This window comes from Ahaetulla prasina, chromosome 1 (genome assembly GCF_028640845.1).
Source record: "Ahaetulla prasina isolate Xishuangbanna chromosome 1, ASM2864084v1, whole genome shotgun sequence".
Taxonomy (NCBI): Eukaryota; Metazoa; Chordata; class Lepidosauria; order Squamata; family Colubridae; genus Ahaetulla; species Ahaetulla prasina.
The window spans coordinates 333,771,775-333,799,403 of NC_080539.1; the positions used below are offsets into that span (position 1 = coordinate 333,771,775).

The 27,629-nt window shown below is 38.6% G+C and overlaps 1 protein-coding gene across 2 annotated transcripts in view; it reads left to right on the forward strand.

Annotated features, from left to right (window-relative positions):
• Positions 1–341: 341 nt before the first annotated feature.
• PAPOLA (poly(A) polymerase alpha) overlaps positions 342–27,629 on the forward strand; it is a 46,119-nt gene continuing 18,831 nt past the window's right edge. Inside the window, exons 1-12 of one of the 2 annotated variants that reach the window (XM_058162644.1) lie at positions 342–656; positions 14,415–14,588; positions 15,130–15,196; positions 16,051–16,132; positions 17,410–17,519; positions 18,851–18,904; positions 20,404–20,515; positions 21,278–21,367; positions 21,467–21,605; positions 22,959–23,031; positions 24,471–24,591; positions 25,648–25,732. In XM_058162644.1, coding sequence (XP_058018627.1) covers positions 649–656; positions 14,415–14,588; positions 15,130–15,196; positions 16,051–16,132; positions 17,410–17,519; positions 18,851–18,904; positions 20,404–20,515; positions 21,278–21,367; positions 21,467–21,605; positions 22,959–23,031; positions 24,471–24,591; positions 25,648–25,732 — 1,115 coding nt within the window. In that variant the 5' untranslated portion in view covers positions 342–648. Of the gene's footprint in view, positions 657–14,414; positions 14,589–15,129; positions 15,197–16,050; positions 16,133–17,409; positions 17,520–18,850; positions 18,905–20,403; positions 20,516–21,277; positions 21,368–21,466; positions 21,606–22,958; positions 23,032–24,470; positions 24,594–25,647; positions 25,733–27,629 lie in introns of those variants that run through there. The other variant, XM_058162645.1, reaches the window with a different exon arrangement.

The window sequence follows — 27,629 nt, forward strand, 5'->3', positions numbered from 1 at the left end:
AAGGGAAAAACAGATTACTACGAAGTACAAGCTTTACCTCTTAAGTGTAAATGGGAGATTTCTCTTTCAATCTCCTCCCGTCACCCCTTTGATAAAGGAAAAAATAATTACCCTCTACATAAACATCTCTCGCAACACCAATCAAGACGACTAACTTCCGTGCCTTTCTGCGGCGCATGCTCAGTCAGTGCAGGAACCGTTATCATTAAACTTTAATTCGTTCCCACTTCAAACGCTCGAATCGCCTGGAGGACTACATCACCCACAAACCATTGTAAAAGCGGCGACAGTCAAGCGCATTACCCGAAGCCCTCTTTCGTCACTTGACGCAGAGGGTTGGGAAACGCCGTTGCGTCAGCACGTTCTACTGGCCTCTGCACCGCGGCCCCTCCTTCTCTTCCCCATCTCCAGAACGTTGCTGTGGTAGCGCCTCGGCGCCATGTTAGGAGGCCGGAGGGGAAGAGGAAGAATTAGAAGCGGCGGCAGCACCAACAGCAGCAACTAGCAGGCCTAGTGAGAGGTTCTTCACCCTCTCTGAGAGGGCCCCAGCCAGGCCCATATCATGCTCACGGGGCCCGTTTTTCAGGGGCGGAAAGAGTGACTGTTCCGGAGAAGAAGAGACGGCGTTTAACCACAGCCGGAGAGACGATGCCGTTGTAAGTTGAGGGCCGCCAAAGGAGGGAGAGGGATTGTCTCGGGCTTACTCGTGAGGCCTGGCAGGAGCCTTGGGAGGCAACCTGAGTGAGCGCTTCCGGGCCGTGGCGAGTTCGCGGCCATTTGCCCGGCCGGCCGGCTTTCTTCTCGTGTCCACATTTCAGCCCCCCCCCTTTTTTTTTCTTTGGTGGCGAAGAAAAAGCTCCCTTTTCCCACGCTATTAGGCCGGACAGCGTCTTCCCTCAGCCGAATCCATTTCTTCTCGCCCAGAGATGGAATCGGGCCGGGAGTCTCATTAAATAGCTCTTTCCCCCCCTTCTCCCCTCTTGCGACTTTAACCGAACAACTTTGGGGAGTCGGGGATAGCGCTTCCGTAGTCCCTGGCCGATCCTCGGCAAAAGCCGTTCCCCGCGCCGTAGGTGGCACTCAAGTGGCGGGGTTTTGTTTTTTTACCCCCGCTCACGTGATGCCTAAAACCTCAGTGGGGCCTGGCAGGAGGAGGAGGAGGGCGTCTGGGTACAAAGCTCTTGGGCGGCTTGGTTGGTCTGGTGGAGACCTGGAGGTTTCCGTGCATCCATGCTGCCTTGGCTGGAATCCGCTTAATGAAAGTTGTTCGCGGGGTTGCAACCCATCTGTCTCCCCTAATGCAAGAAGCACTCAGCGAGGGAGATTTTAATTTTGATCTCTTTTTAAGGAACGTTTCGTATACAGCTATTCCTAACATGAATTGTATGTGGTCTTGAAGAAGGGCGAACTTATTCCTTACCCATCCTCTTTTCTTGCTTGCTTCTGTTTGTCATTGGTGTAGTATGGCCTCCATCCCATCCCCCCAGCCCGTTGTGATTGTAATGTTTTGGTACGTTCAGGACTATTAAGATTTGAAAGCGCAACAGCTTAAATGAGTTGATTTATGTGAGAATTTTCTAAGGCCGTTTTTTAAAAATAGTTTCCAAGCATGAATACTTTTGCATTCTAATTGTATTACTGAATCATATAGGATTACTTTGCTATCTTCTGTACATATAAATGCATAAACTGTTATAGTCATGTATGCTTGTAGAGCCTGTGTTAAAATAGCATCAGGAAACAATTGTTATGATTTTTTGTGAATACGTTGCAACGATTTAAATTGCAGTTGCAGTTTAAGTTCAATATTTCAGACTGAATTTCAAAAAGGAGCATTGGAATGCCTGTGATTGAGTTACCTGTATGCAGCTTCTTGAGGCAGCTTTAAGTTGTTGCAGATAAATGCTATGCTTGGGTCCCTGTGCAATCCAAAGCATCTTTTTGGAAGCAAATTTAGAAGACTGAGTTAAGGAAAGTATCAAAGTTCTGACTAAAAGTCTCTTAGATTTACTGAAAATTTAACTGAAATTAGCTTGCTTTATAAAGGTGCAATAATTTGTTAATATTGTTTCTTTTTCTCTCTTTTTCTTACTGAGCATTCCAAAACTTCCTACTTTTCCAAGTATAAAAGAGGATATAACAAATAACTAATAATAATTTGTGAAATATACTGGAGCTGAAATATAACATGCTCAATTATTCATTCATGGCGATTGTGTCAACTAAAAAGGAAATGATTGTGAGCCACAGGTTACAGGTCACCATTTCTGTTGGTTTTTATCATTGTCATATTTATATTGGCAGATTGGCTGATACTTTCTGTATCTTTTGGTAAGTTTTTGTAATTTTGTTTAATGGGCTAATGAAATGGGATAACTGAAATCTCCCAATGTCACTCAGGATAGCAGAGATGCTGCAGTTTGGAGTGGCCCTATTTCAGGGCTACTTCTTTCTCATCTCTTTGCCTGGATGGCAGAAGGAGAAATTAATTGCAGTGAACTTCCACCTCTGTGGTTTGGTTTACATGCAGTGCTTCCATTCAGTCATAGGATATGTGGTTGTAGGACGAAAAATCTGGTCCGGTTCTAAGTCAGGAGAAAGGCGCTGGAAATAAAATGGAACCTGATTGGAAAGAAGGACTCTGAGCAGAACCAACAACAGCATGTAGTGCTGGGACAGTTGACAAATTGGTTTGATAAGTACATGGATTTTTATAGGGTTCTGAGATGCTGCAATGGGTTGTGCAATGTAGCGAGTATCTTTTGCTAATTTATTTGCTGCCCATGTCACAGTTAACTCTTTACATGAGACCTGAGCATCCCAAAGGTGCTTTTTCAAAAAGAAACTGAACTTCCTTATTTTTTCTTTGAAGGACTTTTGTCTCTCATCCAAGAAGCTTCTTCAGCTCTGACTGGATGGTGGGGAATGGAAAGATTTATGCTCCTTGCTTGCAAACAGCTGGTCATTTGTATTCTTTTAGTGAGTCATTAAGACCACCTGGAGGTTTATCTGTGTCATCAGGGTCACCTGAGTAGTGCAAATGGGTATGGAACCTTCTTGGAACTGTTGAAAGGCTGTTGTAGATAGATGTTGTCATATCCCTCCCCTTCTGTTGAGAGAGGGCTGTTCAATTTTAACATACATGGTCTTTTTAACCCTTCTTTCAAACCAGCGATCCTCTCTGTCCAAAATGTGGAGTTTGCTGGTTCAAAAGAGTGGCCTTTGTCTTTTAAATGCAGATGGACTCTGAATCTAGTACTGATGGGTTTGTTCTCCTATGTTGTGCCATGTGCTTATGAAGTGGTTGTTTTGTTTCCCCAATGTGCAGATATGCACATGGCTCACTGCATTGTCCTGCATATATTATGTTGCTCAGTTTGTGTCTGGGTGTATTATCTTTGGGGTGGACAAGCTTCTGCCTTAGACAGTTCTTGAGTTTGAAATGTACACGTATCTTGTGTTGACTGAAGATCTTACTGAGTTTTTCTGATATTCCTGCAATGTATGGAATGACAACATTGCTTCGTTCATTGTTCACATTGTCTGTTATGGAGGAGCTCCTGTAGGATTTTTTTTGAGATTTGGCCTAAGGCCCACTTAGGATAGCCATACGTTCTTTTGATGTGTTTTAGTTCTTTTTCTTTCCCATCTTTGCTTGTAGGCAGGCCTTCAGCTCTGGTGTAGGGTTCTGATGACTCCCATTTAATGCTCCAGTGGATGGTGGGAATCAAAATATAAACATTGACCTGTGTGTAGGGGTTTTCTGTAAACATCAATGTAAAATGACATGGCCATTTTATGACCTATGGCAGAGGTTTGCAACCTTAAACATAAGAGCCATTTGGACCTGTTTCCCACAGAAAAGAAAACACTGGGTGGGTGTGGCCCATTCAACGTTACTCCCACCCAGTCACATGACACCCCCCAGCCACATCTACCCACATCTGGTTTTGTGGATCCAGGTGTTTTCTGTGGCAAATGGGTCTCTCTCCTTCCTTCCCTCCCTCCCTCTTGTTTTTCTCTTTTTCTTCTCCCTCTCGCTTTCTCGCTTTCTTCTTTTCTTTCTTTCCTTTCTTTCTCTCCCCTTCTCTCTCCCCTCTTTTCCCTCTCATTCTCTCCCTCCAGCTCTCATTTCTGTATCCCTCTCTCTCTCCCCCTTCTTTCTCTCATTTTTTCTTTTTCCTCTCTCATTCTCTCCATCATTTTCTCATTTCTCTCTTTCTTTTTCCCTTTTTCTCTCTCTCATCTCTCTATCTCTCTTTCCCTCCCTCTCTCTTTCCCCCTCCCTCTTCCGCCCCCCCATGTGTGTGTGTGTTCCCTCCTGAGCCATTCCCAAAACAGGCGACGGTTGGTTTTTTTTTTTTTCTGATGTTCTTTCTTCTTCTTTGGGTGCTTTTTACCATATGATTTAAAACAAGAGTCATTTCAGGTTCCCAGATAAATGAAGCTCTTTTGTCCCCCTGCTGTAGCTCCCTGTCCACTGGCTGGCCCCACCCCTCGCCCTCCCAGTCACTCCCCGCATGGCCTGAGAAGGTAAGGCCAACGGCTAGGATGGAGACTTGCTCCATATTCCAGAGCAGGAGGGAAGTGTCCTTGTACTTGCCTCTCATCTCACGGGTGCTTCTTCTGGCAGTTCTTGGTGCTGCGTGCACAGGTCACTTGGGGAGGCACGCAACTTTCTCTCCACCCTGAGATACTGGTCCAGCCCAGCTGTGGCTGATGCTCCACATTGTAATGTGCTCCAGGAGGAGGAGGAAATGCCATCTGCCCCATTGTGAAGTGTGCTAAATTTAAGTGTTCTGTGCAAGGCGCAGTGAGAGCAGTGAGCAGGCCATGGAGGCAGCGAGAGTAAGTTGCAAGTCTAGAGCACTGGCCCGGCTGTGGCTGGCACCACTGCTCTCGCCACCTCCATGGCCTTGCACAGCACACTTAAATTTAGCACGCTTCACAATGGGGGAGACAGCATCCCTTCCCTCCTTCTGGAGCACATTACAATGCGGAGCATCGGCCGCAGCTGGGCCAGTGTCTCTGGGCAGAGAGAAAGTCGCACATCTCCCCGAGCGACTGAGGTGTGCACAACATCAAGAAGCACCTACGAGATGAGAGGCAAGTACAAGGGTGCTTCCCTCCCGCTCTGGAATATGGAGCGAGTCTCCATCCCCGCAGTTGCCTGACCTTCTCAGTTCAGGTGAGAAGTGACTAGGAGCAGAGGCCGAGGGGCAGGGCCAGCCAGCTGGCAGGGAGCCACAGCAGGGGGATGAAAGAGCTGCGTTGCTGACATCCAACATATGGGCTGTGCATGGTCCCTGTCCAGCTTTATGGCATCAGTGTTGGGCAGGGTAGGGGCACCGTTGCAGGTGTGGGGGGCAGCAGAGGCAGTGTTCCACAACAGTTTCTCAAGTGGCTCATTGGGAAAATTAATTGCCCAGCCCTGTTTTACATGAATAAGTAATCAAACTGGAAAACTTTGGGGTTTCATTTTTCCTATTGAAGCTTCTCTAAATTCAGTTAGGAGAATGGCTGTTTCTTAAAGTAGAGCCCTGCATTCAGTACTGAAAGTCGTCTTTCACTTACTCCAGTTTTGTTATCCTACTTAGAGAGAGAGAGAGAGAGGAGAGAGAGGGAGAGAACCTGTCCCCAAATTTCAGCCCTGGCTTGCCTTGATGTACAGATGCTACAGAGAACACAATGCTTCATAACTTTTTGTAGCTTTTTAAACTAGGTTTTAAACTCCAGATCTATCTGTTTCAAGGATGGGGATCCTATAGTACTATAGTACTTTGATATAGTATATCAAAAGTGATTGCCATACTAGGAAGTAACAATCTGGCAGTTGAGGCCTTCAAGTATGTTAATTTACCTCTCTTCTCTTTGTGAATTCTGGGTAATAGCCATAGCACATAACACCCACCTTATTTATTTATTAGATTAATATTTTCACTTAATTTTATACAGCTTCAGTCAATGCATGGTTTTATTTTTCCCACCACAATAACCTTGAGTTGTGGGTTGGATTTAGAGAGTGATTGCTCCAAGATCACCCAGTTTGCTTCCATGCTCAAAAGAAAACTCACTGTATCCTGGGTTTGGGTCCACATCTTAACCTATATTCTGCTGCCTATAGCTGAGGAAGTGATAACCAATGTCCAGATTGCTTTGGTAGGTAATTAATAGTCCTTCTTTGCTATTTCCCAGGCTTCCCTTGGAATCTTCTCTTAATTCTTCCCTTATATCCCACCAATAAACCGCCCACCTTCTCTTGCAGATCATAGGCATGTTTCCTTAAAGAAGGCAGGCACACTAGTGTCATTAGTTCAGAAGTATTCAGGCTCCTATTTAAGCTGTAGCTCTGAAAAAAACAAGGGCCAGCTATCCTTCACCTAAAATTTATAAACTGAAACAGAACACCGTTGATTTTGCGTGAGGAGACTGAGATGGGATGCCTCCAGAAATGAGATGGATTAGCTTTCCCTAACCTGTAGGAAGCATATTTACATATCCCCATTTATCTGTCCTGTAGAAAATTCCTCTGTTCAAAAACAAAGTATATTACCAGTATTACCTTTTGATCTAACTTTCTTCCCTGAGTATTAATAAAAGTGGTCCTGGCCCATTGTGGCTTGTTCAAATCCCAAGGAATATATATCTTCCTATATCTCAGTAAACTGCTATTTCATTTCCTGTCTCTGTCACAAAATAGAAGTATGCAATTGAGGGTCAGAACCCTCCAGGGCTTGTACTTCTTAAGAAGCAAAACATCCCACTGACCTTATTGTACAGACTGCAACATTTAGGTTCCATTCTAAAGCAGAAAGTGAGTGTATAAAGGAAATCTAGTTTATGGTAGTCCTTTAGTCACCTGAAGAATAATAATTGTATATAGATAGCACCTAGTTGGCAAGTTACAATCATAACCACTGAGTGGATACTGTTACCCTTCCACTGCCTTACAGTAAATTGTAGAGGTGCTTGCCAGTCAGAGTATTACATGATCTAGAAGGCAGAAAACAACCTACTAGTAAATAGACAACTGCAAGGTGAAATGCTTACCACATTTCCCTAGGAAAGGGGCAGGAGTGGATAGTGTACTCACAACAGGGACCTAACGGTTTTCTGTGCCTCTTTCTGCTCCTGCTGATTCTCACTCTATTTTACTTAACAAAGGAACAGAACATAGAATTGGATGACCCTAAAATACTCAGATCTGTCCATATAATTATTGTCCAAATAGAATTTCATATTTGAGACCCTTGCTATTTAGAATTGTGTTACTGAAGGTTGAAGAGAACCAGCTGTGCCAGTTAGGTTATGCCAAATAACAGCTGAAAATCATCTCACAGAATCACTTTACAAAATCAGACCTAGAAAGAAAAAAAAGATATAAACATCTACTTAAGCTCTGATAATGCCCCAAATTCTGACCTCTCAAGAGTTGAGACAGTATAGCCTATATCAAGCACCTTAAGTGTGGTTCTTGGTCCCAATCAGTTATTTCAGAGGACGTTTTTTTGGCCCACTTTTGCATAATAATCCAAGTTAGCAAGTCCCCTGTACTTTTGGTACTGATGTTGCATTGCTTTTCAATGTTGTACTTAACCTAGCCAAGGCATTAAGATAATCACATCTTGAATCTTTATACACCATACCCTTAAAATGGTTATTGTGAAGGTGGCCTTCCTAATATCTGTCACTAGTCTTGGAGATTGGAACTTCTACTACAGAGGATCAGTGCATCACATAAATAGATTTTTTGAATTTTTTGAACTTTCATGCCAGAGATACTATATAGTTCACCACAGTCAAGAGTTTCGTTTCTTGTCACTTGAGCCAAATGGAAGGTGGAAGTTACATGCTCACAGACTATGTAGTATTCTTCTAAGAGGTGCCCTTGAGTCACATAGTCTTTTCAGCCATCATCACAAGATGGATCAAAGCTTCCATTTTTACTAGTCTATGGGGCATAGCCTATCAAAACATTTTTCAACTCCTAGTGACTACATTAGTCCATGACGGTCTGTCTCTATAATCTGTTCTTCCAGCTCTTCCAATGGTCATGGACTCAGTTACAATACTCATTGCACTGTAACTGAATCCATCCACCTTGCAACTGGACGTCATTTTCTTTTTCTTTTCACCTTTCCCAGTATTAGAGTGTTCTTCTGAGAGCTGGGTCTTCACATAATGTATCCTAAATAGGATAATTTCAGCTTTGTCATTTGTGCCTTGAATGAGAATTCTGGGTTGATTCATTCAGTGATCCATCAGTTTGTTTTATTGATTGTTCCCAATGGGCTCAAAACTCTTCTCCAAAATCAAAGTTCAAAGACATCAGTGCTGCTCCTATTCTGCTTCTTTCTCAAGTCCAACTTTCACTTCCATAGAGTCATAGGGAATACAATGACTTGCATGTATTTTTCCAAGGTCTTCATAGCTGCTGTACCAAGTGCTAGTCTGTGGCAAATTTCTTGACTGCTTGTTTCTTTACGGTAAATGGTAGATCCTAAATGGCGAAAGCTACCACCAAGTCAGTATCTTCATTGTCAATTCTAAGCCTGGTTGTTCTACTTGTTGTCTTTAGTTTGCTTTTCTTTATATTTAATTTTAGTTTAATTTTTTTACTGTGCTCTTTGACTTTTATACAAAGGTTTGCACATCCTTTACATTTTTTGACTATCAGGGTAATATCAGATTAGCACTGGTATTGGTGCTTCTTCCTCCAGTTTTAAAATATTTTTCTTCCAATCCATCTTACTTCAATATATATTCAACATGAATGTTTAATAAATAAAGGGAGAATAAGCAGTCTTGTCACCCTTCTTTGCAAACCTGGAGCCAGTGATTTTCGCCATATTCTGTTCATACTGTAGTGTCCTGAGCGCTATGTAAATTTCTCATGAGGACAATGAGATGTTCAGAGATACCAATTTTTCTGAGCACTTTCCTGAGAATGATGTTATCCATGCAATCAAAGATGTTTCTATAATCCATGAAGCATCTACTGACTTTTTTATTATATTATCTGCAATAATATGCTCTTAATTAACTAACCATCAGACCTATAAGAAAGAAGACAATGACAGTGGTTCTGCTTACAGATCAAGTGGTAGAAAAATACCCACTATTGGATGTCCTTTTGTAGATGTAGAGTCAAAAGTTAAGTCAAAAATTCAGTTTAAGTTTATTTTGATTCCTTTCAACAGTCTAAAAGCATTGCAAATGCATGTATTTATTTGATTTTGAATGTTTATTCTTCATTACTTCTAAATATAAACAATAAATTATTTTTGTCTCAAGTTTACATAACCGGTTGATAGGTGTTTACTTAGAAATTTATTCTAAATTTAACAAAACTATTCTTTATAATGCACAAGTTCTCTGAATATCTTTTAAAACTTGAAATCTTATTTATGAAATATGTTAGATCGAGATATATTGCTGGTTGAATTTTTTCTTAATGCTTGTGCTTTTTGATCAACAGCAATCACTTCCAGTTTGATATTCCAAAACAGTGTTTCTGGCATGGGCAGATTTGAGGGAGACTGCCAAATAAAATAACATGCAGGTGTCTTTGGGTAACTATAGTACTGTATTTGGAACTGAGTTTGCCATTGTTAACCAATGCATTTGTAAAGAGCAATGTCACATAACCACATCACTTAGCAATGACAATTTCAGCAGTCCTAGTTGCTGTTGTAACCTAAGATTTGCAGGTTGTTAAAAGTACCATAGAGAGCAGGGAAAGTACCAGTAAGGAGCATGGAAATGCCACAGGGGGTTGGGAAAGGCCTTGGGAGGGCTAGCTGTGTGTGAGTTAGGGAAGTGCTTGGACAGGCTGCATGCGAATACTGGAAAGCTGGGGAGTGAATGACACGCAACTGCAGGAAGCCTTTGGGCACATACCAGAGTGACTTGTGTCTTTCCCTGCCTGCTTTCCCATTTATTGCTTGTGGAAAGTTGGCAGGCAAAGTCACAAATGGCAACCACAGTCACTGAACAAGTGATCAGTAAGCAAGGATTATCTATGTAAAGCAGCTACAACTTTTAAACTATCCATGACATTGAGATCTCAGCTATATTAAATATCACTATGGCAGGAATAATTTAGTAGAATACAACACAGCATTTTAAGATTGACAGATAATGGAAAGGATAAGTTGATTGGCAAATGAAACAACATTAATTTACTATTTCTTAGCTAGTACATTCTTGTATTTTATTTTCCCTCCAAAACCATTTCATTAACAAGTATCAATTAGTAAACATGTAAAGTTTGTGGGTATATATCTGTAAGAGAGATTCTAACAGAGTCCAGTGGTTTAAGTTTCAAACATATGGATGATAAAAAGATAGTGCCTTTCTCCGTTTCCCCCAAAGCTGCTTCTGAGACTTTATGGAGTCTATGGAAGAGAAATCAGCCAAGGGATTGATAGATCTCACGGGTCACAGGTTGGAAACCATTGAAATAAAATACTCCAAGTCTTAAACTGGTTATAACTGGTATGGACTTGGAATATGATATAGTATCCAGTTGGATACAATCAGAGTGGCATGATGGTTGTATCATGGTTGTATCATGGTTGTGTCATGGACAGGATATTGGGGAGGCTTAACGCGACCACATGTTTATTAGACCCGTGTCCCTCCTGGCTGGTACTGGCCACCCGGGAGGTTACACGAGGCTGGCTTCAGGGAATTGTCAACGCGTCTGATGGAGGTTGTCTTCCCCGCTGCCTTAAAACAGGCGGCGGTGAGGCCCCTCCTCAAGAAGCCCTCCCTGGATCCAGCTGCTTTAGAGAATTATCGTCCCGTCTCCAATTCTTCGTTTTGTGGCGAAGGTTGTTGAGAGTGTGGTGGCGCAACAGCTCCCCCAGTACCTGGATGAAACTATCTATCTTGACCCGTTCCAGTCCGGCTTTCGGCCTGGGTACAGCACGGAGACGGCATTGGTCGCGTTGGTAGATGATCTCTGGAGGGCCCAGGACAGGGGTTGTTCCTCTGCCCTGGTCCTATTGGATCTTTCAGCGGCTTTTGATACCATCGACCATGGTATCTTGCTGCGACGGCTGGAGGGGTTGGGAGTGGGGGGCACCGTTTTCCGGTGGTTCTCCTCCTACCTTTCTGACCGGTTGCAGATGGTGTTGGCAGGGGGACAGAGTTCGACCGCGAGACGCCTCATGTGGGGTGCCACAGGGGTCGGTTCTCTCGCCTCTCCTGTTCAACATCTACATGAAGCCGCTGGGTGAGATCATCCGTGGTTTTGGGGTGCGATGTCATCTGTATGCTGATGATACACAGCTGTACATTTCCACCCCTAACCACCCCAACGAAGCCGTTGAAGTGATGTCCTGGTGTTTGCAGGCCGTGCGGGTCTGAATGGGGAAAAACAGGCTTCGACTCAACCCTTCCAAGACTGAGTGGCTGTGGATGCCGGCATCCCAGTATAGTCAGCTGACTCCATCGCTGACTGTTGGGGGCGAGTCATTGGCCCCCATAGAAAGGGTTCGCAATCTAGGCGTCCTCCTGGATGTACGGCTGTCTTTAGAAGAGCATATGACGGCTGTCGCCAGGGGTGCTTTCTATCAGGTTCGCCTGATACGCCAGTTGCACCCTTTCCTAGACCGGGATTCCTTATGCATAGTCACTCATGCCCTCGTCACTTCCCGCCTGGACTACTGCAACGCTCTCTACATGGGGGTACCCTTGAAGAGCACCTGGAGGCTCCAACTGGTCCAGAATGCGGCTGCGCGGGTAGTAGAGGGAGCAACTCGAGGCTCCCATGTAACACCTCTCCTGCGCAAGCTACACTGGTTGCCGGTGGTCTTCTGGGTGCAATTCAAGGTGCTGGTTACCACCTTTAAAGCGCTCCATGGCATAGGACCGGATTATTTACCGGACTGCCTGCTGCTACCAATTGCCTCCCATCAACCAGTGTGCTCCCATAGGGAGGGTCTCCTCAGGGTGCCGTCGGTCAGACAATGTCGACTGGCGACCTCCAGGGGGAGGGCCTTCTCTGTGGAGGCTCCTGCCCTCTGGAACGAGCTGCCCCCAGGGTTATGTCAAATCCCTGACTCCGGACCTTTCGCCGCGAGCTGAAGACACTTTTGTTTCATCGCGCAAGGCTGGCCTAATAGTTTTAATGGGTTTTTTTTATTAGAGTTTTTTAGTCTCTCTTAGCCAAACTGAATTTAGTTTTTAAAATGTTTTTAATGTTTATATTTTTGTTTTTGCCTGGCTGTAAAAACTCACAGTAGGATGTATGTATATTAACATTAATCTGTTTGATAAAATGATATTCTTGAGTAAAGCTCTGGACCAATACTAATAGCAATTATTGTAGAGGCAGTATGCTTAAAATTTGAAGTTATTCAAAGGTTAATTTGGAATATTTATCCTTAATGTCTTATTTATGTTGTTTGGCAAGTTAATTAAATATATTTAAATCTTTTGTGGAAACAAGATCAAATAAACTGTAGTTTCTTTCTGAAACTACTCATTTAGCTGTTATTTTAACTGCCTTGGAAATTAAGAATGTATGGGTCATTCTGTATTTGGTCAATTTCAGTTTTGCGTGCATTATGTTTTGTACATTTTATTATTTTTTTTTTGGTGTGCCTTCCAGTCAATGTTGAGTCTTGGCAAATGCTTCAACTAATCCCTTCAGTTTCCCATCAAGATTTTTGGAAGTGATGTGTGAAAATGATTAACTCACTGATTTCACCCAGCTGACTTTGTACCTAAGGCAACATTAGAACTCATGGTCTCCTTCCTATTCATGTGCCTTAAACACTAAACTGACTCATGTATTATGTTATTATTCTAGAAAATTTGGTAATATTTCATGAGTTTTGTTTTTATTTTTTGTTGTCTATCATTCTAATACATGGCTGTATCCAGTTGCTAAGTTAAGAACTGCCACACAACCCTCAGAATTGCAAAATTTGAAGGAAAAATGTTTGGAAATACTAAATTATATCACATTAAAAATGCTGATCAACTATTGTGCTAATTCCACCATCTATACTGAGAACTAGGAAAAAGGTACTGTGGCCTAATTAGTTTCAGGCTTCTCATAAACTTTTGGAGGAAACATTAGAACAAAAAGGAAATACAAGTCAGTAGATATGTTGTTAATCACACTGAAAGTGTTTGATTTCCCAAAATGTTTTCATTTACAAAATGAAGTCAACAGTACAGTTTCGGCATATTTCCAGAATATTAAATCTCAATGAACTGCAACCCTTCTATATATGTTTTAGCTTCCAGTCCTTTAATCATCTTTGTTGCTCTTCTCTGTACTCTTTTCTAAAGTTTCAACATCTTTTTTGTATTGTGGTGACCAAAACTGGATGCAGTATTCCAAGTGTGGTCTTGCCAAAGTATTATAAACTAGTACTAACACTTCCCGTGATCATGATTCTGTCCCTCTGATGATGTAGACTAGGACTATGCTGCCTGTTTTTTGAAATTGAAGCATGCTGCTGGCTCATATTTAAGTGGTTGTTCCCTAGGACTTCTAGATCCCTCTAACAATTATTGCCATTGAGCCAGGTACCATCTATTCCAGTGATGGCTAACCTTTTCTGGATCAAGTGCCCAAAGCGTGTGTGTGCATGCACGAATGCAATGCACGCTTGGTGCATGCGCCCTGCCCCCCACGAATGCAAGCATGCCCCCCCATGTGCGCCAAATGCATGCCCCCCCGTGCATGTGCGGCAGAGACCCACAGACCAGCTGGTTAGCTGGAGGCACACGCACATGCGCAGCGGATCTGAGATGGAGTGATGGCTCGTATGCCCACAGAGAAGGTGCTGTGTGTCACCTCTGATATGCATGCCATAGGTTCGCCATCATGGACCTATTCTATACTTGTGCACTTGGCTTTTCTTGCCTAAATGTAAAACCTTACTTTTATTACCACTGAATTGCGGGTTTTTTTATTGTGTTCAAGTCTGTCAATCTTTCTGGCATTGGCTATTCCTGCCAGCTTGTTGACTGCAAATTTTATTTCTTCATCTAAATTGTTTATGAAGATGTCAAAAAGTATTGGGGATAAAATTGAACCTTGAGGTATCCCATTACATGCTTGCCTCCATGTAGACATACTTCCATTAAGGACTACATGTTGAGTATGGTTTGTTGGTTTGTTTATTTTGGTGCTATCATATGTTAATAATTTTTCTTAAGAAAACGAAGAGTTGATGATGAACTAGGCAAAATAAGTTACTTAATATAGAGATGGTTTCATATGTAATAGTATGCTTATTTAATAACTTTTGCAAATTTATAAATAGATATTTCATTAAATAACTGTTTTCAAATTTCTAGCTTTCTTCAGTTTATTTTTTTCTGTTGACTACAGTAACTACTTCTTGTTAAAATTTTATTTATTTTAATTTTGTTTTGTTTGCTTGCAGTCCAGTTACAACCCAGGGATCACAACAAACACAACAGCCGCAGAAACATTATGGCATTACCTCACCAATCAGTTTAGCTTCCCCTAAGGAAAATGACTGTACACTTACCCAAAAGCTAATTGAAACCCTAAAACCCTTTGGTGTCTTTGAAGAGGAGGAAGAACTGCAACGCAGGTGAATACAACTCTTTAGTTTTCTTGTGTGAAACTTTCTCAGGAAAAATGAAAATTCATAATGGAAGCAACATAGAACAAAAATGTTCTTCCAATTGTTTCAGGCTCCAGTTGTTGAAAATTTAAATTTCTGAACGACATCTCAGTTCTGTTTTTATATTTTAAAAAGTTTAGTTTTGTGAAATTTTCATTCATAGTTTGATTCTTATTTTGCAATATAGTTGTTCCTATCATATAGGAATTTTCTGGTCATGTTCATCACATATAAGAGTGAAATGGGAATTATATCTATTGCACAGTTTTTCAGCACAAAATTAACATAACAATTGCTGAATTGTTAGCAAATGGGAGTATTTTTTGTGAATTACCTTTCAAGTACAATGTTATTTAGTATTTAAAGACTTTTTTTAAACATGTGGAAGTCCTAAAATAGCTAACAGCCTAGCAAATAAAAACATCAAATATAGAAACATTGTAATGATGATGATGATAGTAACATTAGCAATTTATGTAGATGTAATAATTGTATATTTCATCAACAGAATTCTAATTTTGGGAAAGCTAAATAACTTAGTAAAGGAATGGATACGAGAAATCAGTGAAATTAAGGTATGAATATTTTTATTCATTTAAAAATGACAAAGCTTAAAAAGATCACATGTATTATGGTGTAAACTTGTAGGAGATACTCTTTCAGATGGATAAAAGATATCTTGAGAGGAATATTACATATTTATAGTTTTTAGTATAAATAAACCAGAAATAATAAAACGTTTCAAGGGGGAAAAAGTGGACTTTCAGATATTTATCCTTGCAGATTTAATTAGAAACTTGTTTATTTAGTCTCTTACAAGTCTTATCATTTCCAGTAGACAGAGATTATGGATTCCCTAAAATGAATGTAACTGAGGGTGATTGAACTTTGTAATGATTTTCTTTGCAATCCTCAATTTGTTATATTTCTCTTTCTTGTTGTAATCTTACAATGCACTATTTCAACAAGTGGATTTTAGTGTATAAGGAAACAACTTTTTATAACTTCTCATTAGATACATTAAATGTATAATTGTTCATGTTGAACTATACTATATTTCTATATTTCAGTATAGTTCTGTTGAGCTAGAGAAAGCCATTATAATTGGTATGATTTTATTATATTTAGATGAATTTGTTCTATATGTCTGAGCAATAAACTACTAATTGGAGCTCAGGATACATGATAGCTATTGTGCTGTCTATATGGTAACTAGCTTCTGTTCCCTATCTTTCAATATTAGTAGAACAGAAAATAATAACAGAATTGGAAGGGATCTTGGAGGTCTTCTAGTCCAACCCCCTGCATAGGCAGGAAACCCTACACCACTTCAGACATGGTTATCCAACATCTTCTTTAAAACTTCCAGTGTTGGCTGCATGGTTTACAAAATTGAAAAAAAACTCAAATCATATTTTTATTTCTTCAGAATCTTCCACAATCTGTAATAGAAAACGTTGGTGGGAAAATTTTTACATTTGGCTCATATCGATTAGGCGTGCACACAAAAGGTAATTTATCATGGGTGGGTGGATGGATGGATGGATGGACAGACAGATCTGTGTTCAGTTACAAAAAAAAAGTACAACATCTCGGAAATGTACACAATTTTCACAAGAATTATGTTGGAAGTAAAATTAGTAGAAGGTTTCCCACTTGTGACAAGTAAATGTTCAGATGCATCTCCTTGTGGCAAGAAAGGCCCTTTGCTGCCTCAGGCAGTGTCATCTGGTTACCTCTTCTAAACTGATCTTGGCTATTAGAGAAGATTGGGCAGAAAATTTTTCATGGGGCCACTGTGTGATGTTAGCCCTATAATGTTAACAATTCCTATTTCAATTAAATCAACTAAAACTTTTCTGTTCAACTCAAATCTCTGTGATTATGTCTTACAATGAAGTATACAGTAGTTTTTAGTCTTTGGTATTTTTGCCGTCAGAACAATGAAGAATGTTGCACCTATTGTAAAGATAATGCATTCTTCAAAAACCAGCATGGGTATCCTTCCATGTCTTGGTGATAGTTATGTACTTCGTAGTCTCTATTTGTGTATTACTTTCTTTGTTTTGGAGATTTCTCAAGGATTTCTTGTAATCAAAGAGTTCTCCTATTCCCATCTTTGAACTCTACAAGAAGATCCCCAAAAGTTGAGCCCTTCTTCTTCCTTTGATGTCAGTGCAGCAGTCTATGATCATCCCAGAGCTTCAGGAAGCTCTGAAGCAGCCTTTCACACTTTCAGTGAAAAGTAACCCTAATATAAACTGTTAATTCTGCCCAGTTGATTCTATGTAAGTGAATAGAACCTAGCATTAGCTTCATTAATTTAAAAACATACTCTGCTTAAAATACTATATATTTGGAGAATGAAAAATATATGTCTTATTTTAGTTAAATATTACCAATCAATGGTAATGTAGCTTTCTATTTGGGCCATGTGATATGCATATCATGAAACATTTACTTAAATGTTGAATTAAGAATAACAGTTCTTCACTAGAAGAAATAAGCTGCAAAATTATAGAGATATTAAATTTCATGTTTTGAATTGGTTATTTTATCTTAAATTTGAGGAAATTAGAAATGTAACTGACAATTAGATTATTTGGGGGTGATTGTAAATGGCAGATTTGAAAGTATGCATTCAAATTAACAAGAAAATCATGGTGAATATTGTCCAATGTACTTTAATATATTGAACTAAAGAATATTATTACTGAAAGTAGACATTTCAGCCTTGACATTTTGGCAGTTTATGTGATATTTAACAGTTTATGTTTGCTTGTTTTAGGTGCAGACATTGATGCATTATGTGTGGCGCCGAGGCATGTTGACAGAAGTGATTTTTTCACCTCATTTTATGAAAAACTGAAATTACAGGAAGAGGTCAAAGACTTACGGGTATGCAGATTCTCTTTTAATTTATAAATTTTATAAATCCAAACCAAACAATCCAAAAAGTTATTCTATAGTGCATGATGAAGTAATGCTAGTTTTGCAATATCCTCCAACAGTGCAATTCTATTTCTATTGCAATTGCTTAATTGTTTTGTTGATATTTATTATAGAATTAGATACAGTAGGACTCAAAACCAATCCCATCTTTTTAGTCTTTGATTAGGACCACAGTTGGGACCAAAATTCCCAACTGTGGAATAAAGTGTGACATCGTGTGACTGCATCACTTAGCAGTGGCAATTCTCATGCTCCCTATTGCTTTTGTGAAGCTAATTCCACCAATTGTTAGCTAAGGACCCACCCCAAGCCATTCTGGGCTTAGTCCCTCTCAGCCTTGAACCTTAGTAAAGTAAGGGACTGCCTCCAACTTCCCCGGCCCAACCTGTCTATCTTTCTGACATTTCTGCCCTTTTGGCTGCTCTGAACCCTGCCTTGTGGTGCAGCAAGTGGTCCCAAAACATCATGGCTCTGGGGTTACTTGCCACACTTTGGTTCAATGGCTTCTTGGTGCACCGAGGCTGTGGGAATGCAAGAAGCCTCTGAGCCATAGCACAGTGCAAAAACATAGCTGTCCCTGAAAGCTCACCTGTCACAATTCAGCCCAGCAGTATGGTGCAAAGTTGCCATGTCCTGGGAAGGCCCAGTAACATGGTGCAGATCTGCCAAGCAGCACAAAGTCACTGTGTCCTAGGAAGCCCAGCTGCTGCAGCTTTTGCTATCCTGTGCTTTGAGAACCTTGCTGCCCTGCACTCCATATCCCCAGCTGACCTTTTCCATCTTGCACTTGTTGCTGACAATGCATGCCCGCCCTGGCTCTTCACATGAGCCCACAATGTGAGCCCATTTTCCCCAGGTCTCCTGAGGAAACTGCCATGTGTGATCTCTGGAAGAAAGCCTTGTGTGGTCAGCAGTTACCTCCTAAAGGACCAGGCCAGGCATAATTGGTCAGCAGCCAGAGCAGGAAGATGGTAAAAGTCATCTGGGGCCTCAGGCCACAGAGTGCAGGGGACAAATAGGGCATAAATGAGAAAGAGATAGGCAGAGGGAGGAGAGTTGAAACACCACTGTGGTCCTAAGGGTGGACAGGTATCTAAATTTTGAACGTGACTGCAGAGGTACTGCAACAGTTGTAACTTTGGAGATTGGTTGTAAGTCCCTTCAGCATGTCATAACTTGAAACAATCACAGAACAAAGAGTTGTAACTCTAGGACAATCTGTAGCTTTGTTTATGCATAGAATGAATAGTTCTCATTGCAAAATGCTTATTTTTCAGGCTGTTGAAGAAGCATTTGTTCCTGTTATTAAATTGTGTTTTGATGGAATAGAGGTAAATGAAATCCTTTTTCTTATATGTTACACATCTCCTCTTTAGAATAAAGTCACACTTGGCTGTTTTCAAAGGGGTCCACAATTCTCCGATGTACTGCCATGAGAATCCAAAGTATGGGTATTGACTCCGCCTTCTTCCTTTTGGAGGCTAAATCAAAACTAAAAGCTTTGCTGTCTAAGAAACTCTGGACAGCAAAGAAACAAAAGCAGAGAATTATATTAAAACAACGGCAATTAAAACTGCATCAAGATTCATTAGAAATAAACTATTGGATATATACACTCATACCGAATCTCCCAAATTAACATTTTTTTCCAAATGCCCAGATTTTTATGACCTTGCAAATGTATTTGAAGAAGGAAGCTGTTCCATAGGGCATGTGACAAAGAAAGCACACTTCCTTACAGTTGCTAGATGAGATTGTTTTCTGACTCGTACCTGGAACACGCCAATTCTGCCAGATCTGATGGGATGAACAGAAGCTATTGCAGTCCTTTAAATAAACTGGTCCCATACTATGTAGCGCTATAAAAGCAACAAGCAGTACCAAACCTATCAAAATGTCAAAAACACACTTTAATATGGGATAAACTCATTTAATAGGAAATCTGTTTATTTACTGAAGTAGTAAGGGATGAAATCTTTTTCACTAAAGGCTTTCTTCATGCATAATTTTATTTGCAATCGTCATGTGAAATTAACTGCACATCTTCTTGAACTTTACCTTGCACTTTTGATATATGAATGCACTATTCGGAGGATGTGAGAAAAGAAAGGAGTGTCACAAGACTCATTTAAAAGTAAAAGAGTAAAGGACAAAGAAAGATAGACTTGAAAAATGGCAGCAGCTGCCTCTTGGAGGCCCAATCTGAGCATGCTTGGTCAGAGTGGGAGCAAGAGGATAGCAGAGGTCTGTCGGGCTGCAGAGTGCAGGAACCCAAAAGAGCATATTTGCAGTGTCCTTGCAGCCATAAATACAGGCAGGCTGCTAAGTGGCCAAATTTTGATGATATGACCATGGTAATGTTGCAACAGCTATAACTTCAGGTATTTAGTTGTAACTCTCTTCGTTTAGTGCTATTGTAACTTCCAATGATCACTAAATGAATGGTTTTAAGTTGAGGACTCCCTATATATTCAATAAGCCTGTTGTAAGGCTAATTGCCAAGATTCCAGATTGTAATCATGTGATCATGCGGACGCTGCAATGGCTATAACTTGTAGGAAATTTTGAGGGTCATTGAATGAATGATAACTTATGCAAGGATTACATGTAACAGGTTTTATTAGGAAATAATGAAAGTATCTTCTGTTTAGATTTCTACCTCATTCAAAGCTGCAAAATGCATTATGAAAATTACTGGCTATTCTGGTTGAGAGAACTGTATAATAAAATTACATTAGAATTCCCCTAAAAGCTGCACCTTTGTAATATTTTGTCAACAAATGGGATAATATGATTAAGAGCTTATTCTATCTTATTTGTTTTTGTTTAGATTGATATCTTGTTTGCCAGGTTAGCACTGCAAACTATTCCTGAAGACCTAGACCTTCGAGATGATAGTCTACTTAAAAATTTAGACATTAGATGCATACGAAGTCTTAATGGTGAGTTTATTTTAACCAGATTTGTGTAATCAAAGCAAAAGTTGAACCTTAGTTTTTAAGGAAGTGACTTCTCATAATGATTTCCGTTCTTAATTGCATACAGTAGATGTTTTTCACAATTCATTATTTAGCCAGATTGGACATTAACTTATTTCTCATTCTCCTGAAGATAAAACAGTTGTGTAACCTATTGTAGAAAACCATGTGGCAGAGGATTTAAGAAGTTGGGACCATTTGTTTCTTGTCCCCATTAAACTAAGTAATTTGTGGCAAATTGAAAAAGGTTTTTTTAAATGACATGGCTTTGGGTATGAAAGTAGTAAACAATTCTTTGAAGAGTAACAGCTGTCTGCTGGAATGTTGGCTTATTATTTAGCTTGCATAATAATGCACATTTGTCTTATCTGTTAAGAAGTAGTACATTTTGGAGAAATAACTTCTGGGAAATAAATTGCTGCTACTACTGCACCTCTGTATTAAGACTAGTACTATTATTTAGTACTTTATTTATCATAATTTTTGCCTGCCCCATAACAAAATTACTTGGGCTTGTGTTTAATGGTTTCCATCTGAACTTAAGAATTTCAAACTTGAGATTGAGAATCAGTTTGTGTATCATTTTGTCGATAAGTGCATTAGATTACAAATATAAAACCTCCCAGCTAGATATTACAGTTTAACGTTATCTTTTGACTAAATTTCCAAGTATTTGGAAGAAACATAAAATTATGATGGAGGGTTTTTTTTGCTTCTGTGTTTCAGGTTGCAGAGTAACTGATGAAATTCTCCATCTAGTACCAAACATTGACAATTTCAGGTTAACACTGAGAGCTATCAAACTGTGGGCCAAACGTAAGTGGAGTCTTATGAAACTAGATTTTAAAAAAGGATACTGTGCTATTGAATGAAAGTAACTAAACTTATCTGTCTCTTTTCCCTTCTAAACAACAGGGCACAACATCTATTCCAATATATTAGGTTTCCTTGGTGGAGTTTCCTGGGCTATGCTAGTAGCAAGAACTTGCCAGCTTTATCCAAATGCAATAGCATCAACTCTTGTACATAAATTTTTCTTGGTATTTTCTAAATGGTATGTCTCTTTAGATTACACTAAAATAAAAATTATTATAGACCCTGAATTTTAGTGTTGTTTCTATGGCATTTATTCAGATGGTGTCAGGTTAAGAGTTTCACTTAAACGAGCATTTATTCTCCCAGGAGATTGCAAGACATTGCAGCAGAGATTTACAGTTGCTAAACGTTATTTTATAGCTGCCAGTATAAAGCTTCTATTTACATTATATAAGGCATTTAAACTAAACCGAACATGGCCTTTGTGAGCCTAGGAGCTCCTGGCTTATAATGTCATCCATTTTAATTTTAACTGATTAGGGGGTACACAAACATTTGTAGCCTAAATGGTTTGATGCAGTGGTATTAAGACCCTTAAAGGATAGTTAGTCCACAATGACCATGCATGATGTAATTTCCATGCTACATATTTCATGGAATAATTGAGATGCTTAATTGTGGTCTGAATGCTTTTTAAGCCTTCCCCGCTAAGATTTTTTTTACGGGTGGGTGAGACTGAAATAATTCCAGGTACCACTAGGGAACAATTTCATTATTTCTTCATAAAAAGAATGCTCTATGATAAAAAAAACATAATCACTGTCTTCATGGTCATTCTTAATGTTGGGTTTAATTTTTATAATATTGTTTGAACTGGAATGACCAATAATACCTGTATAGGTCAGAATTAAACGTAAAAACATTGTGGTACTTTATACATATGCACCATTGCCTTATGCTGGGAACATTATAAATATTGAGTAAGATGGATGGAATGGTGTGCATAAAATGTGGCTTTTCAAATTTGCATTGAAATTTGTTTCTCAGAAGAAACACCTTTTGATTGGGTAGAATAATAGAATTATTAAGGTTAGTTAACTCATTAAAACATAATAATATATTGGTTAATTTACATATTAAATTCATTTTTAAATGATCAAGGCACTCTTCTGTAAGGATACAACTAACAGACAAATGCTGTGTTCATTTGCCAAGTAATAGAAAATATTCCTACCATTCATACTCTTTGCTGATGGCAGTTCTTATCCATTCGGGCATGAGAAATGGATTATAAATGTTAAAATAATGTTCTCCATAAACAGTATAATTATATACCCCCACAGGAGCCCTTTAAATATGAAGATTAATTGGGGGGGAGTGATTTATTTAAAATGGCATTGCTGACTCTGTGGCCTGATTTTTTTTTAATTAAGGAAAGAACATTCCTTCATAAATAAAAGTAGAGAGATTTCTTTTGAAAAAAGTTTCAGCTAATACTGCATCTGTATAAAATAAAAGCTCACATTCAAACATGCTTGTTTGCTTTTTAATAAGTGCTTTTCTTACTCAGTGCTACAATCTCTCTAAACAGGGAATGGCCAAATCCAGTGCTATTGAAACAGCCAGAAGAATGCAATCTTAATTTGCCTGTATGGGACCCAAGGGTTAGTGTATTATTTTTTCCCCATATAAGTTCAAACTGTAAAGCAAAGTGATGAAACCCCTGAGAACTTATTCATTACAAATTCAAACATCAAGTAGTTTTTCAGAATTTCCTGTTCTTTGTAACATATAGATTATGGTTACTTTTTGTCCTGGATTACATTTCAAGTCTGCTTTAAAGTCTGCCCTCAGTTGCTAAAAATTCACCAGCGATGAGCCTTAAAATGTAACTGTGCTTCAGGTTTAAAGTTACATCCGTTCATTCACCATACAATTTGAGAATTAAGTGTTAATGATCCATAGTTTTATTAGAAATAATGGTTCTATGAGGGCCCAGTATTGTACACGTATGTCACATATGCCTGCTAATGGGCAGTTGCTTACAGTATCCTTTTTTCTGTGGATGGTTGTGAGCATGGTTTTCTATTCCTCAATTATTCCATTAGAAAATTCAGAGTGACTTTCATGGGATTCCCGGTGATTATTTTTTTTTAACTCAGTCCTACCCAGCTCCACATCCCCTTAGTTCAGCAGTACTGTAGGCTGATGTACTGCTGGACAATCTATTGGGTTTCTGGATGACTTACATAAGAGGTTAAAAAGAATAGAATATTTTTCTCCCTATTGTATGTGGCTATCTCATTTGAATTTGGGACTTGCTGAAATCCCAGCTGGATTTAAGATCTATGTCTACAGAGCACATGGAATCGGAGCTCGTTTGGTTCACCAAAACAAGCAAAATGGGTGTATGTGAAGACTGTACAGTTTTTGTTTACAATAAATAGTTTACTTCAATAAAAGCCCTTACTAAATGTTATGTTATGCTTACCATTCCTATTGCCTTGTTACCTTTTGGCACAATAAAAATGTGTACTCTAATAGATAAGTAAAACAAATGTAAGGGAATAATAGGGTTTCAAGTCTAAAAATGAAACTTTTAAAAATACTGAAATGCATTTGCTATTCCTTCAACAAACAAACTGTTCTAAATAAAAGATACGTTAAAAACATATGATCCTGTGGGTGCTTAGTCTTTTTTTGTTTGTGTTTTTTAAAAAAAATAAAATTGGCCTTTTCTTAATTTATACTACAATAAAATTTGGACTACATATTACAAAGCAGATCCAAGTAGTAATGTGCCACCAGGTTCATCAATATTGTACTGCCTGGATTAATGCCAGGTAATTCAACATTCCTCAGTATTGAAGTAGTGATTCAGTTCTATGATCATAATAATATAGCAGGTTTTTTTTTTCAATTGCTGAAAGCAAAATAACCTTTCGTTGGCCATTTTTTATGTTTGAAATCGTTTAACTATTTAAAATGATTCACACTAGTTCTTACCAGAATAATCATTTTGAAGTTTTTTTTCAATGGACAGATCCACATTTTTTTACTTGAATGTGATTGAAGAAAACTGATTGGCTGTTGTTATGTATAGGTAAATCCCAGTGATAGGTACCATCTTATGCCTATAATTACACCAGCATATCCCCAGCAGAACTCTACCTACAATGTGTCTGTTTCTACACGTATGGTCATGGTTGAAGAATTTAAGCAAGGTAAGCAATTCTGAAGATCTAATTCCTGAAAGTTAAATTCTGCCCTACGTATATGCTCTAAATCAGGGGTGTCAAACTATTATACCGAGGGCCGCATATGTTTGACCTTGGGAGGCCAGGGTGGGCATGGCCAACTTGGGTGTGGCCAGTTTGACATCAGTCTTGTTGGGGGTGCCTTTGGTGGCCAGACCACTCTGCCAGCGAAAACAGGCTCCCAAGCTCTGTTTTCTGCTGCGATGGCCTCCTGCAACCCTCTGCCAGTGAAAATGGAACTCACAGCTGCATATAGCCCTCCCGAGCTGTGTTTTTGCTGGTAGAGGCACTACAGCCAGTCCTTCACTGTTTCCAGGGCGGCCCCACATGCCAGATCTAAGCGGTGCACTCCCCCCCCCCCACAGGCCAGATCTGGCCCTTGGGCCTTGAGTTTGACAACCCTGTTCTAAATGGATAATAGAGCCAAGCACTTAATGAATAGTAGTAAGTTATGAATTTATGGATTTCCCAAATACTAAAACTTTGGAAGAACATTTCCCAAATGGAAAGTAATTGAGTATGGTATTTTATCCAGTTCTTGCTTTCTAAAATATTCCAGGAGCTCCTACCTACAGCTGGTACGTTTTCAGATATACCATAATAGTAATTATATACCACAATATATATCCTAAGAACAGTAAACTTTCAACTGGCAGCAAATCTTTCAGTTAATTATTTTAGCCATACTACAATTTGGTTTCTAAATATCTGATCATATATAACTCCTACCCAGTTTAATGACATGAAAACATAATTGCACCAAAATTGATCCCTCTTGATTTTCAAGAGCTTGAGTGATAAAGCAAATACATTTTTGTTGAAATCTTACACAGCAAACTGAGTAGAGTATATGCTTGTTAGTATAGAGTTCTGATACTTTGTTGATAAGTTTAAATAATAAACTGAAAAAGCCCTCATAATGAAGATATTTAATTGTAATACTAGTCTTAGCCCTTGTAATTTGCAAATTTATGTTCAAATATAAAATGTATAAAAGGCTGAATATGTGTTTTTGTAATTCAGGTCTTGCTATCACAGATGAAATTTTGCTGAGTAAGGCAGAGTGGTCCAAACTTTTTGAAGCGCCAAACTTCTTTCAAAAATACAAGTATGTATTTTATGGTATGAAAGATGCTTTCTAAGTATCTCTTAACATTCTTATGTTTAATGCTATGTTTTCAACTGATAAATTGACTGGCATTGCTGTAATGGACAAACGCTGAATTGATCAAACACTGCTGATTAAATTTCTTCTAGGAGAAATAGGAATTGATTTTATTATTTCAACTGAATATGGAATATATATGTGAATTCTAATAATTAGCAAATCACCTCTATAATATTTTCATGGGATTTTGGGGGCTTTGCAAATTACTTATTAGAGATTGAAGTAGCATAATGGGAAAGAGTTGGATTAGTGGAATAGTCAGGAGCCCTGATGGTGCAATGATTAGAATGCAGTATTGCAAACTAATTCTACCCACAGTTTGGAGTTTGATCCTGGACCCAGATAGTTGGAGGCAACATTGTAAACTACTCAGAGTGCTATAAACCTCTATAGAGCAGTGTATAAATCTAAGTGCTATAGCTATTTTTGTAGAAAAGATATAACTTATTTTAGAATATATATATTAAAATAAATATTAAAAATATTTTGAAATGTGTGTATTTTTATGTAACCTCTATTACAGTTACAGATGTCCACTCTCAGCAGTAGTTTACTGTTGTCTTTGTCTGAGCTTGGTACCTATACTTCAATGCAATCCCTCCCACTATTAAAAGAAGACTGGCCACCATTATAATGTGTCTTGAGTTTTTTTTTATTCTAATTCTTGCATTATAGATTGTAGAATACTAAAGAAAATTGGGCTAGTTATTCTTCTGCATAGGAATAGATACAATTATCTTCTCTTCTACTTTTAGTAATTTCATTAGAAACAAAAAGGTGATCGCAGAAAAAAACCTAATAGTCCATTGAGTGTGCCTTTTGAACTTATTTGTTTTTTGTTTTCTTTTTAGTTAATTAATTACTTTTAATTTATTTTTATATTATGCTATTAATTTTTATTTTTATTTTAAAATTTTTGTCGGATGATGGACATGCAGTTATCCCAAGCATGTTTAAACTCAGTTACTGATGATTGAGTCATTACCTCTGCTGGAAGTTGGTTCCAAGCTTCCACTATTCTTCCTGAGAAATAATACTTTCTAATATTACTTTTGAACTTCTTTTTGAGGTTATCCCCCCCAATGTTCTTGGATTATTATTATTTTTTGCTTAATATTAAAATGTTTCCAACTGCCATAATGTAAGGGATGTTCAACATTTTTCTTATGTAAGCTTTTATCATTTAAGTAAGTAAATGTTTTAAGCAAGTAAACTTTTATGTTGCAGTAACATAAAAATCTCATTTCACATATATTTTGTAGTTCATTGCCATAAGTTTCTATTGTTAAAAATATTGCACAAATTTAACTTTTAAGTTTAAAAGTTAATTTTAACTTTTGTTATTAAAAGATAAGTGAGTTCTGATTATTTTACTTTGCAAAAACATAATATGGACATTTGTAAAAATAATACTGTTATAAACATATCATTGGTTATTGTAGGATCTATTATAGACATTTAATGAATGAGATATAAATTAAATATAAGATGTAGAAAAGAAATAAAAGGAAAAATATTTCATATAATTCTACAAAATTCCTTATATTGCACAGAATTTTATATAATGGTTTGCTTTGTAACAGCTTTGAGTGTTCTGTTGCCAATTCAGAGACCTCCTTTAAGCACATCCCTTTCCGTTCTTCCCAAATAAACAATGAATAATAATTTTACTTTGGAGAGGAAAAAAATCTTCAGTTTAACTTACCTGAATAATCAAGCATACTATCTTTTCTGAAAAGCTATGTGTAAAACTGGGTTTAAGTAAAACACATATGTTGTAGGTTCCCAAGGATGTTTTGATAAAGGTTGATTCCCTAGATCTAAAATGCTTATATAG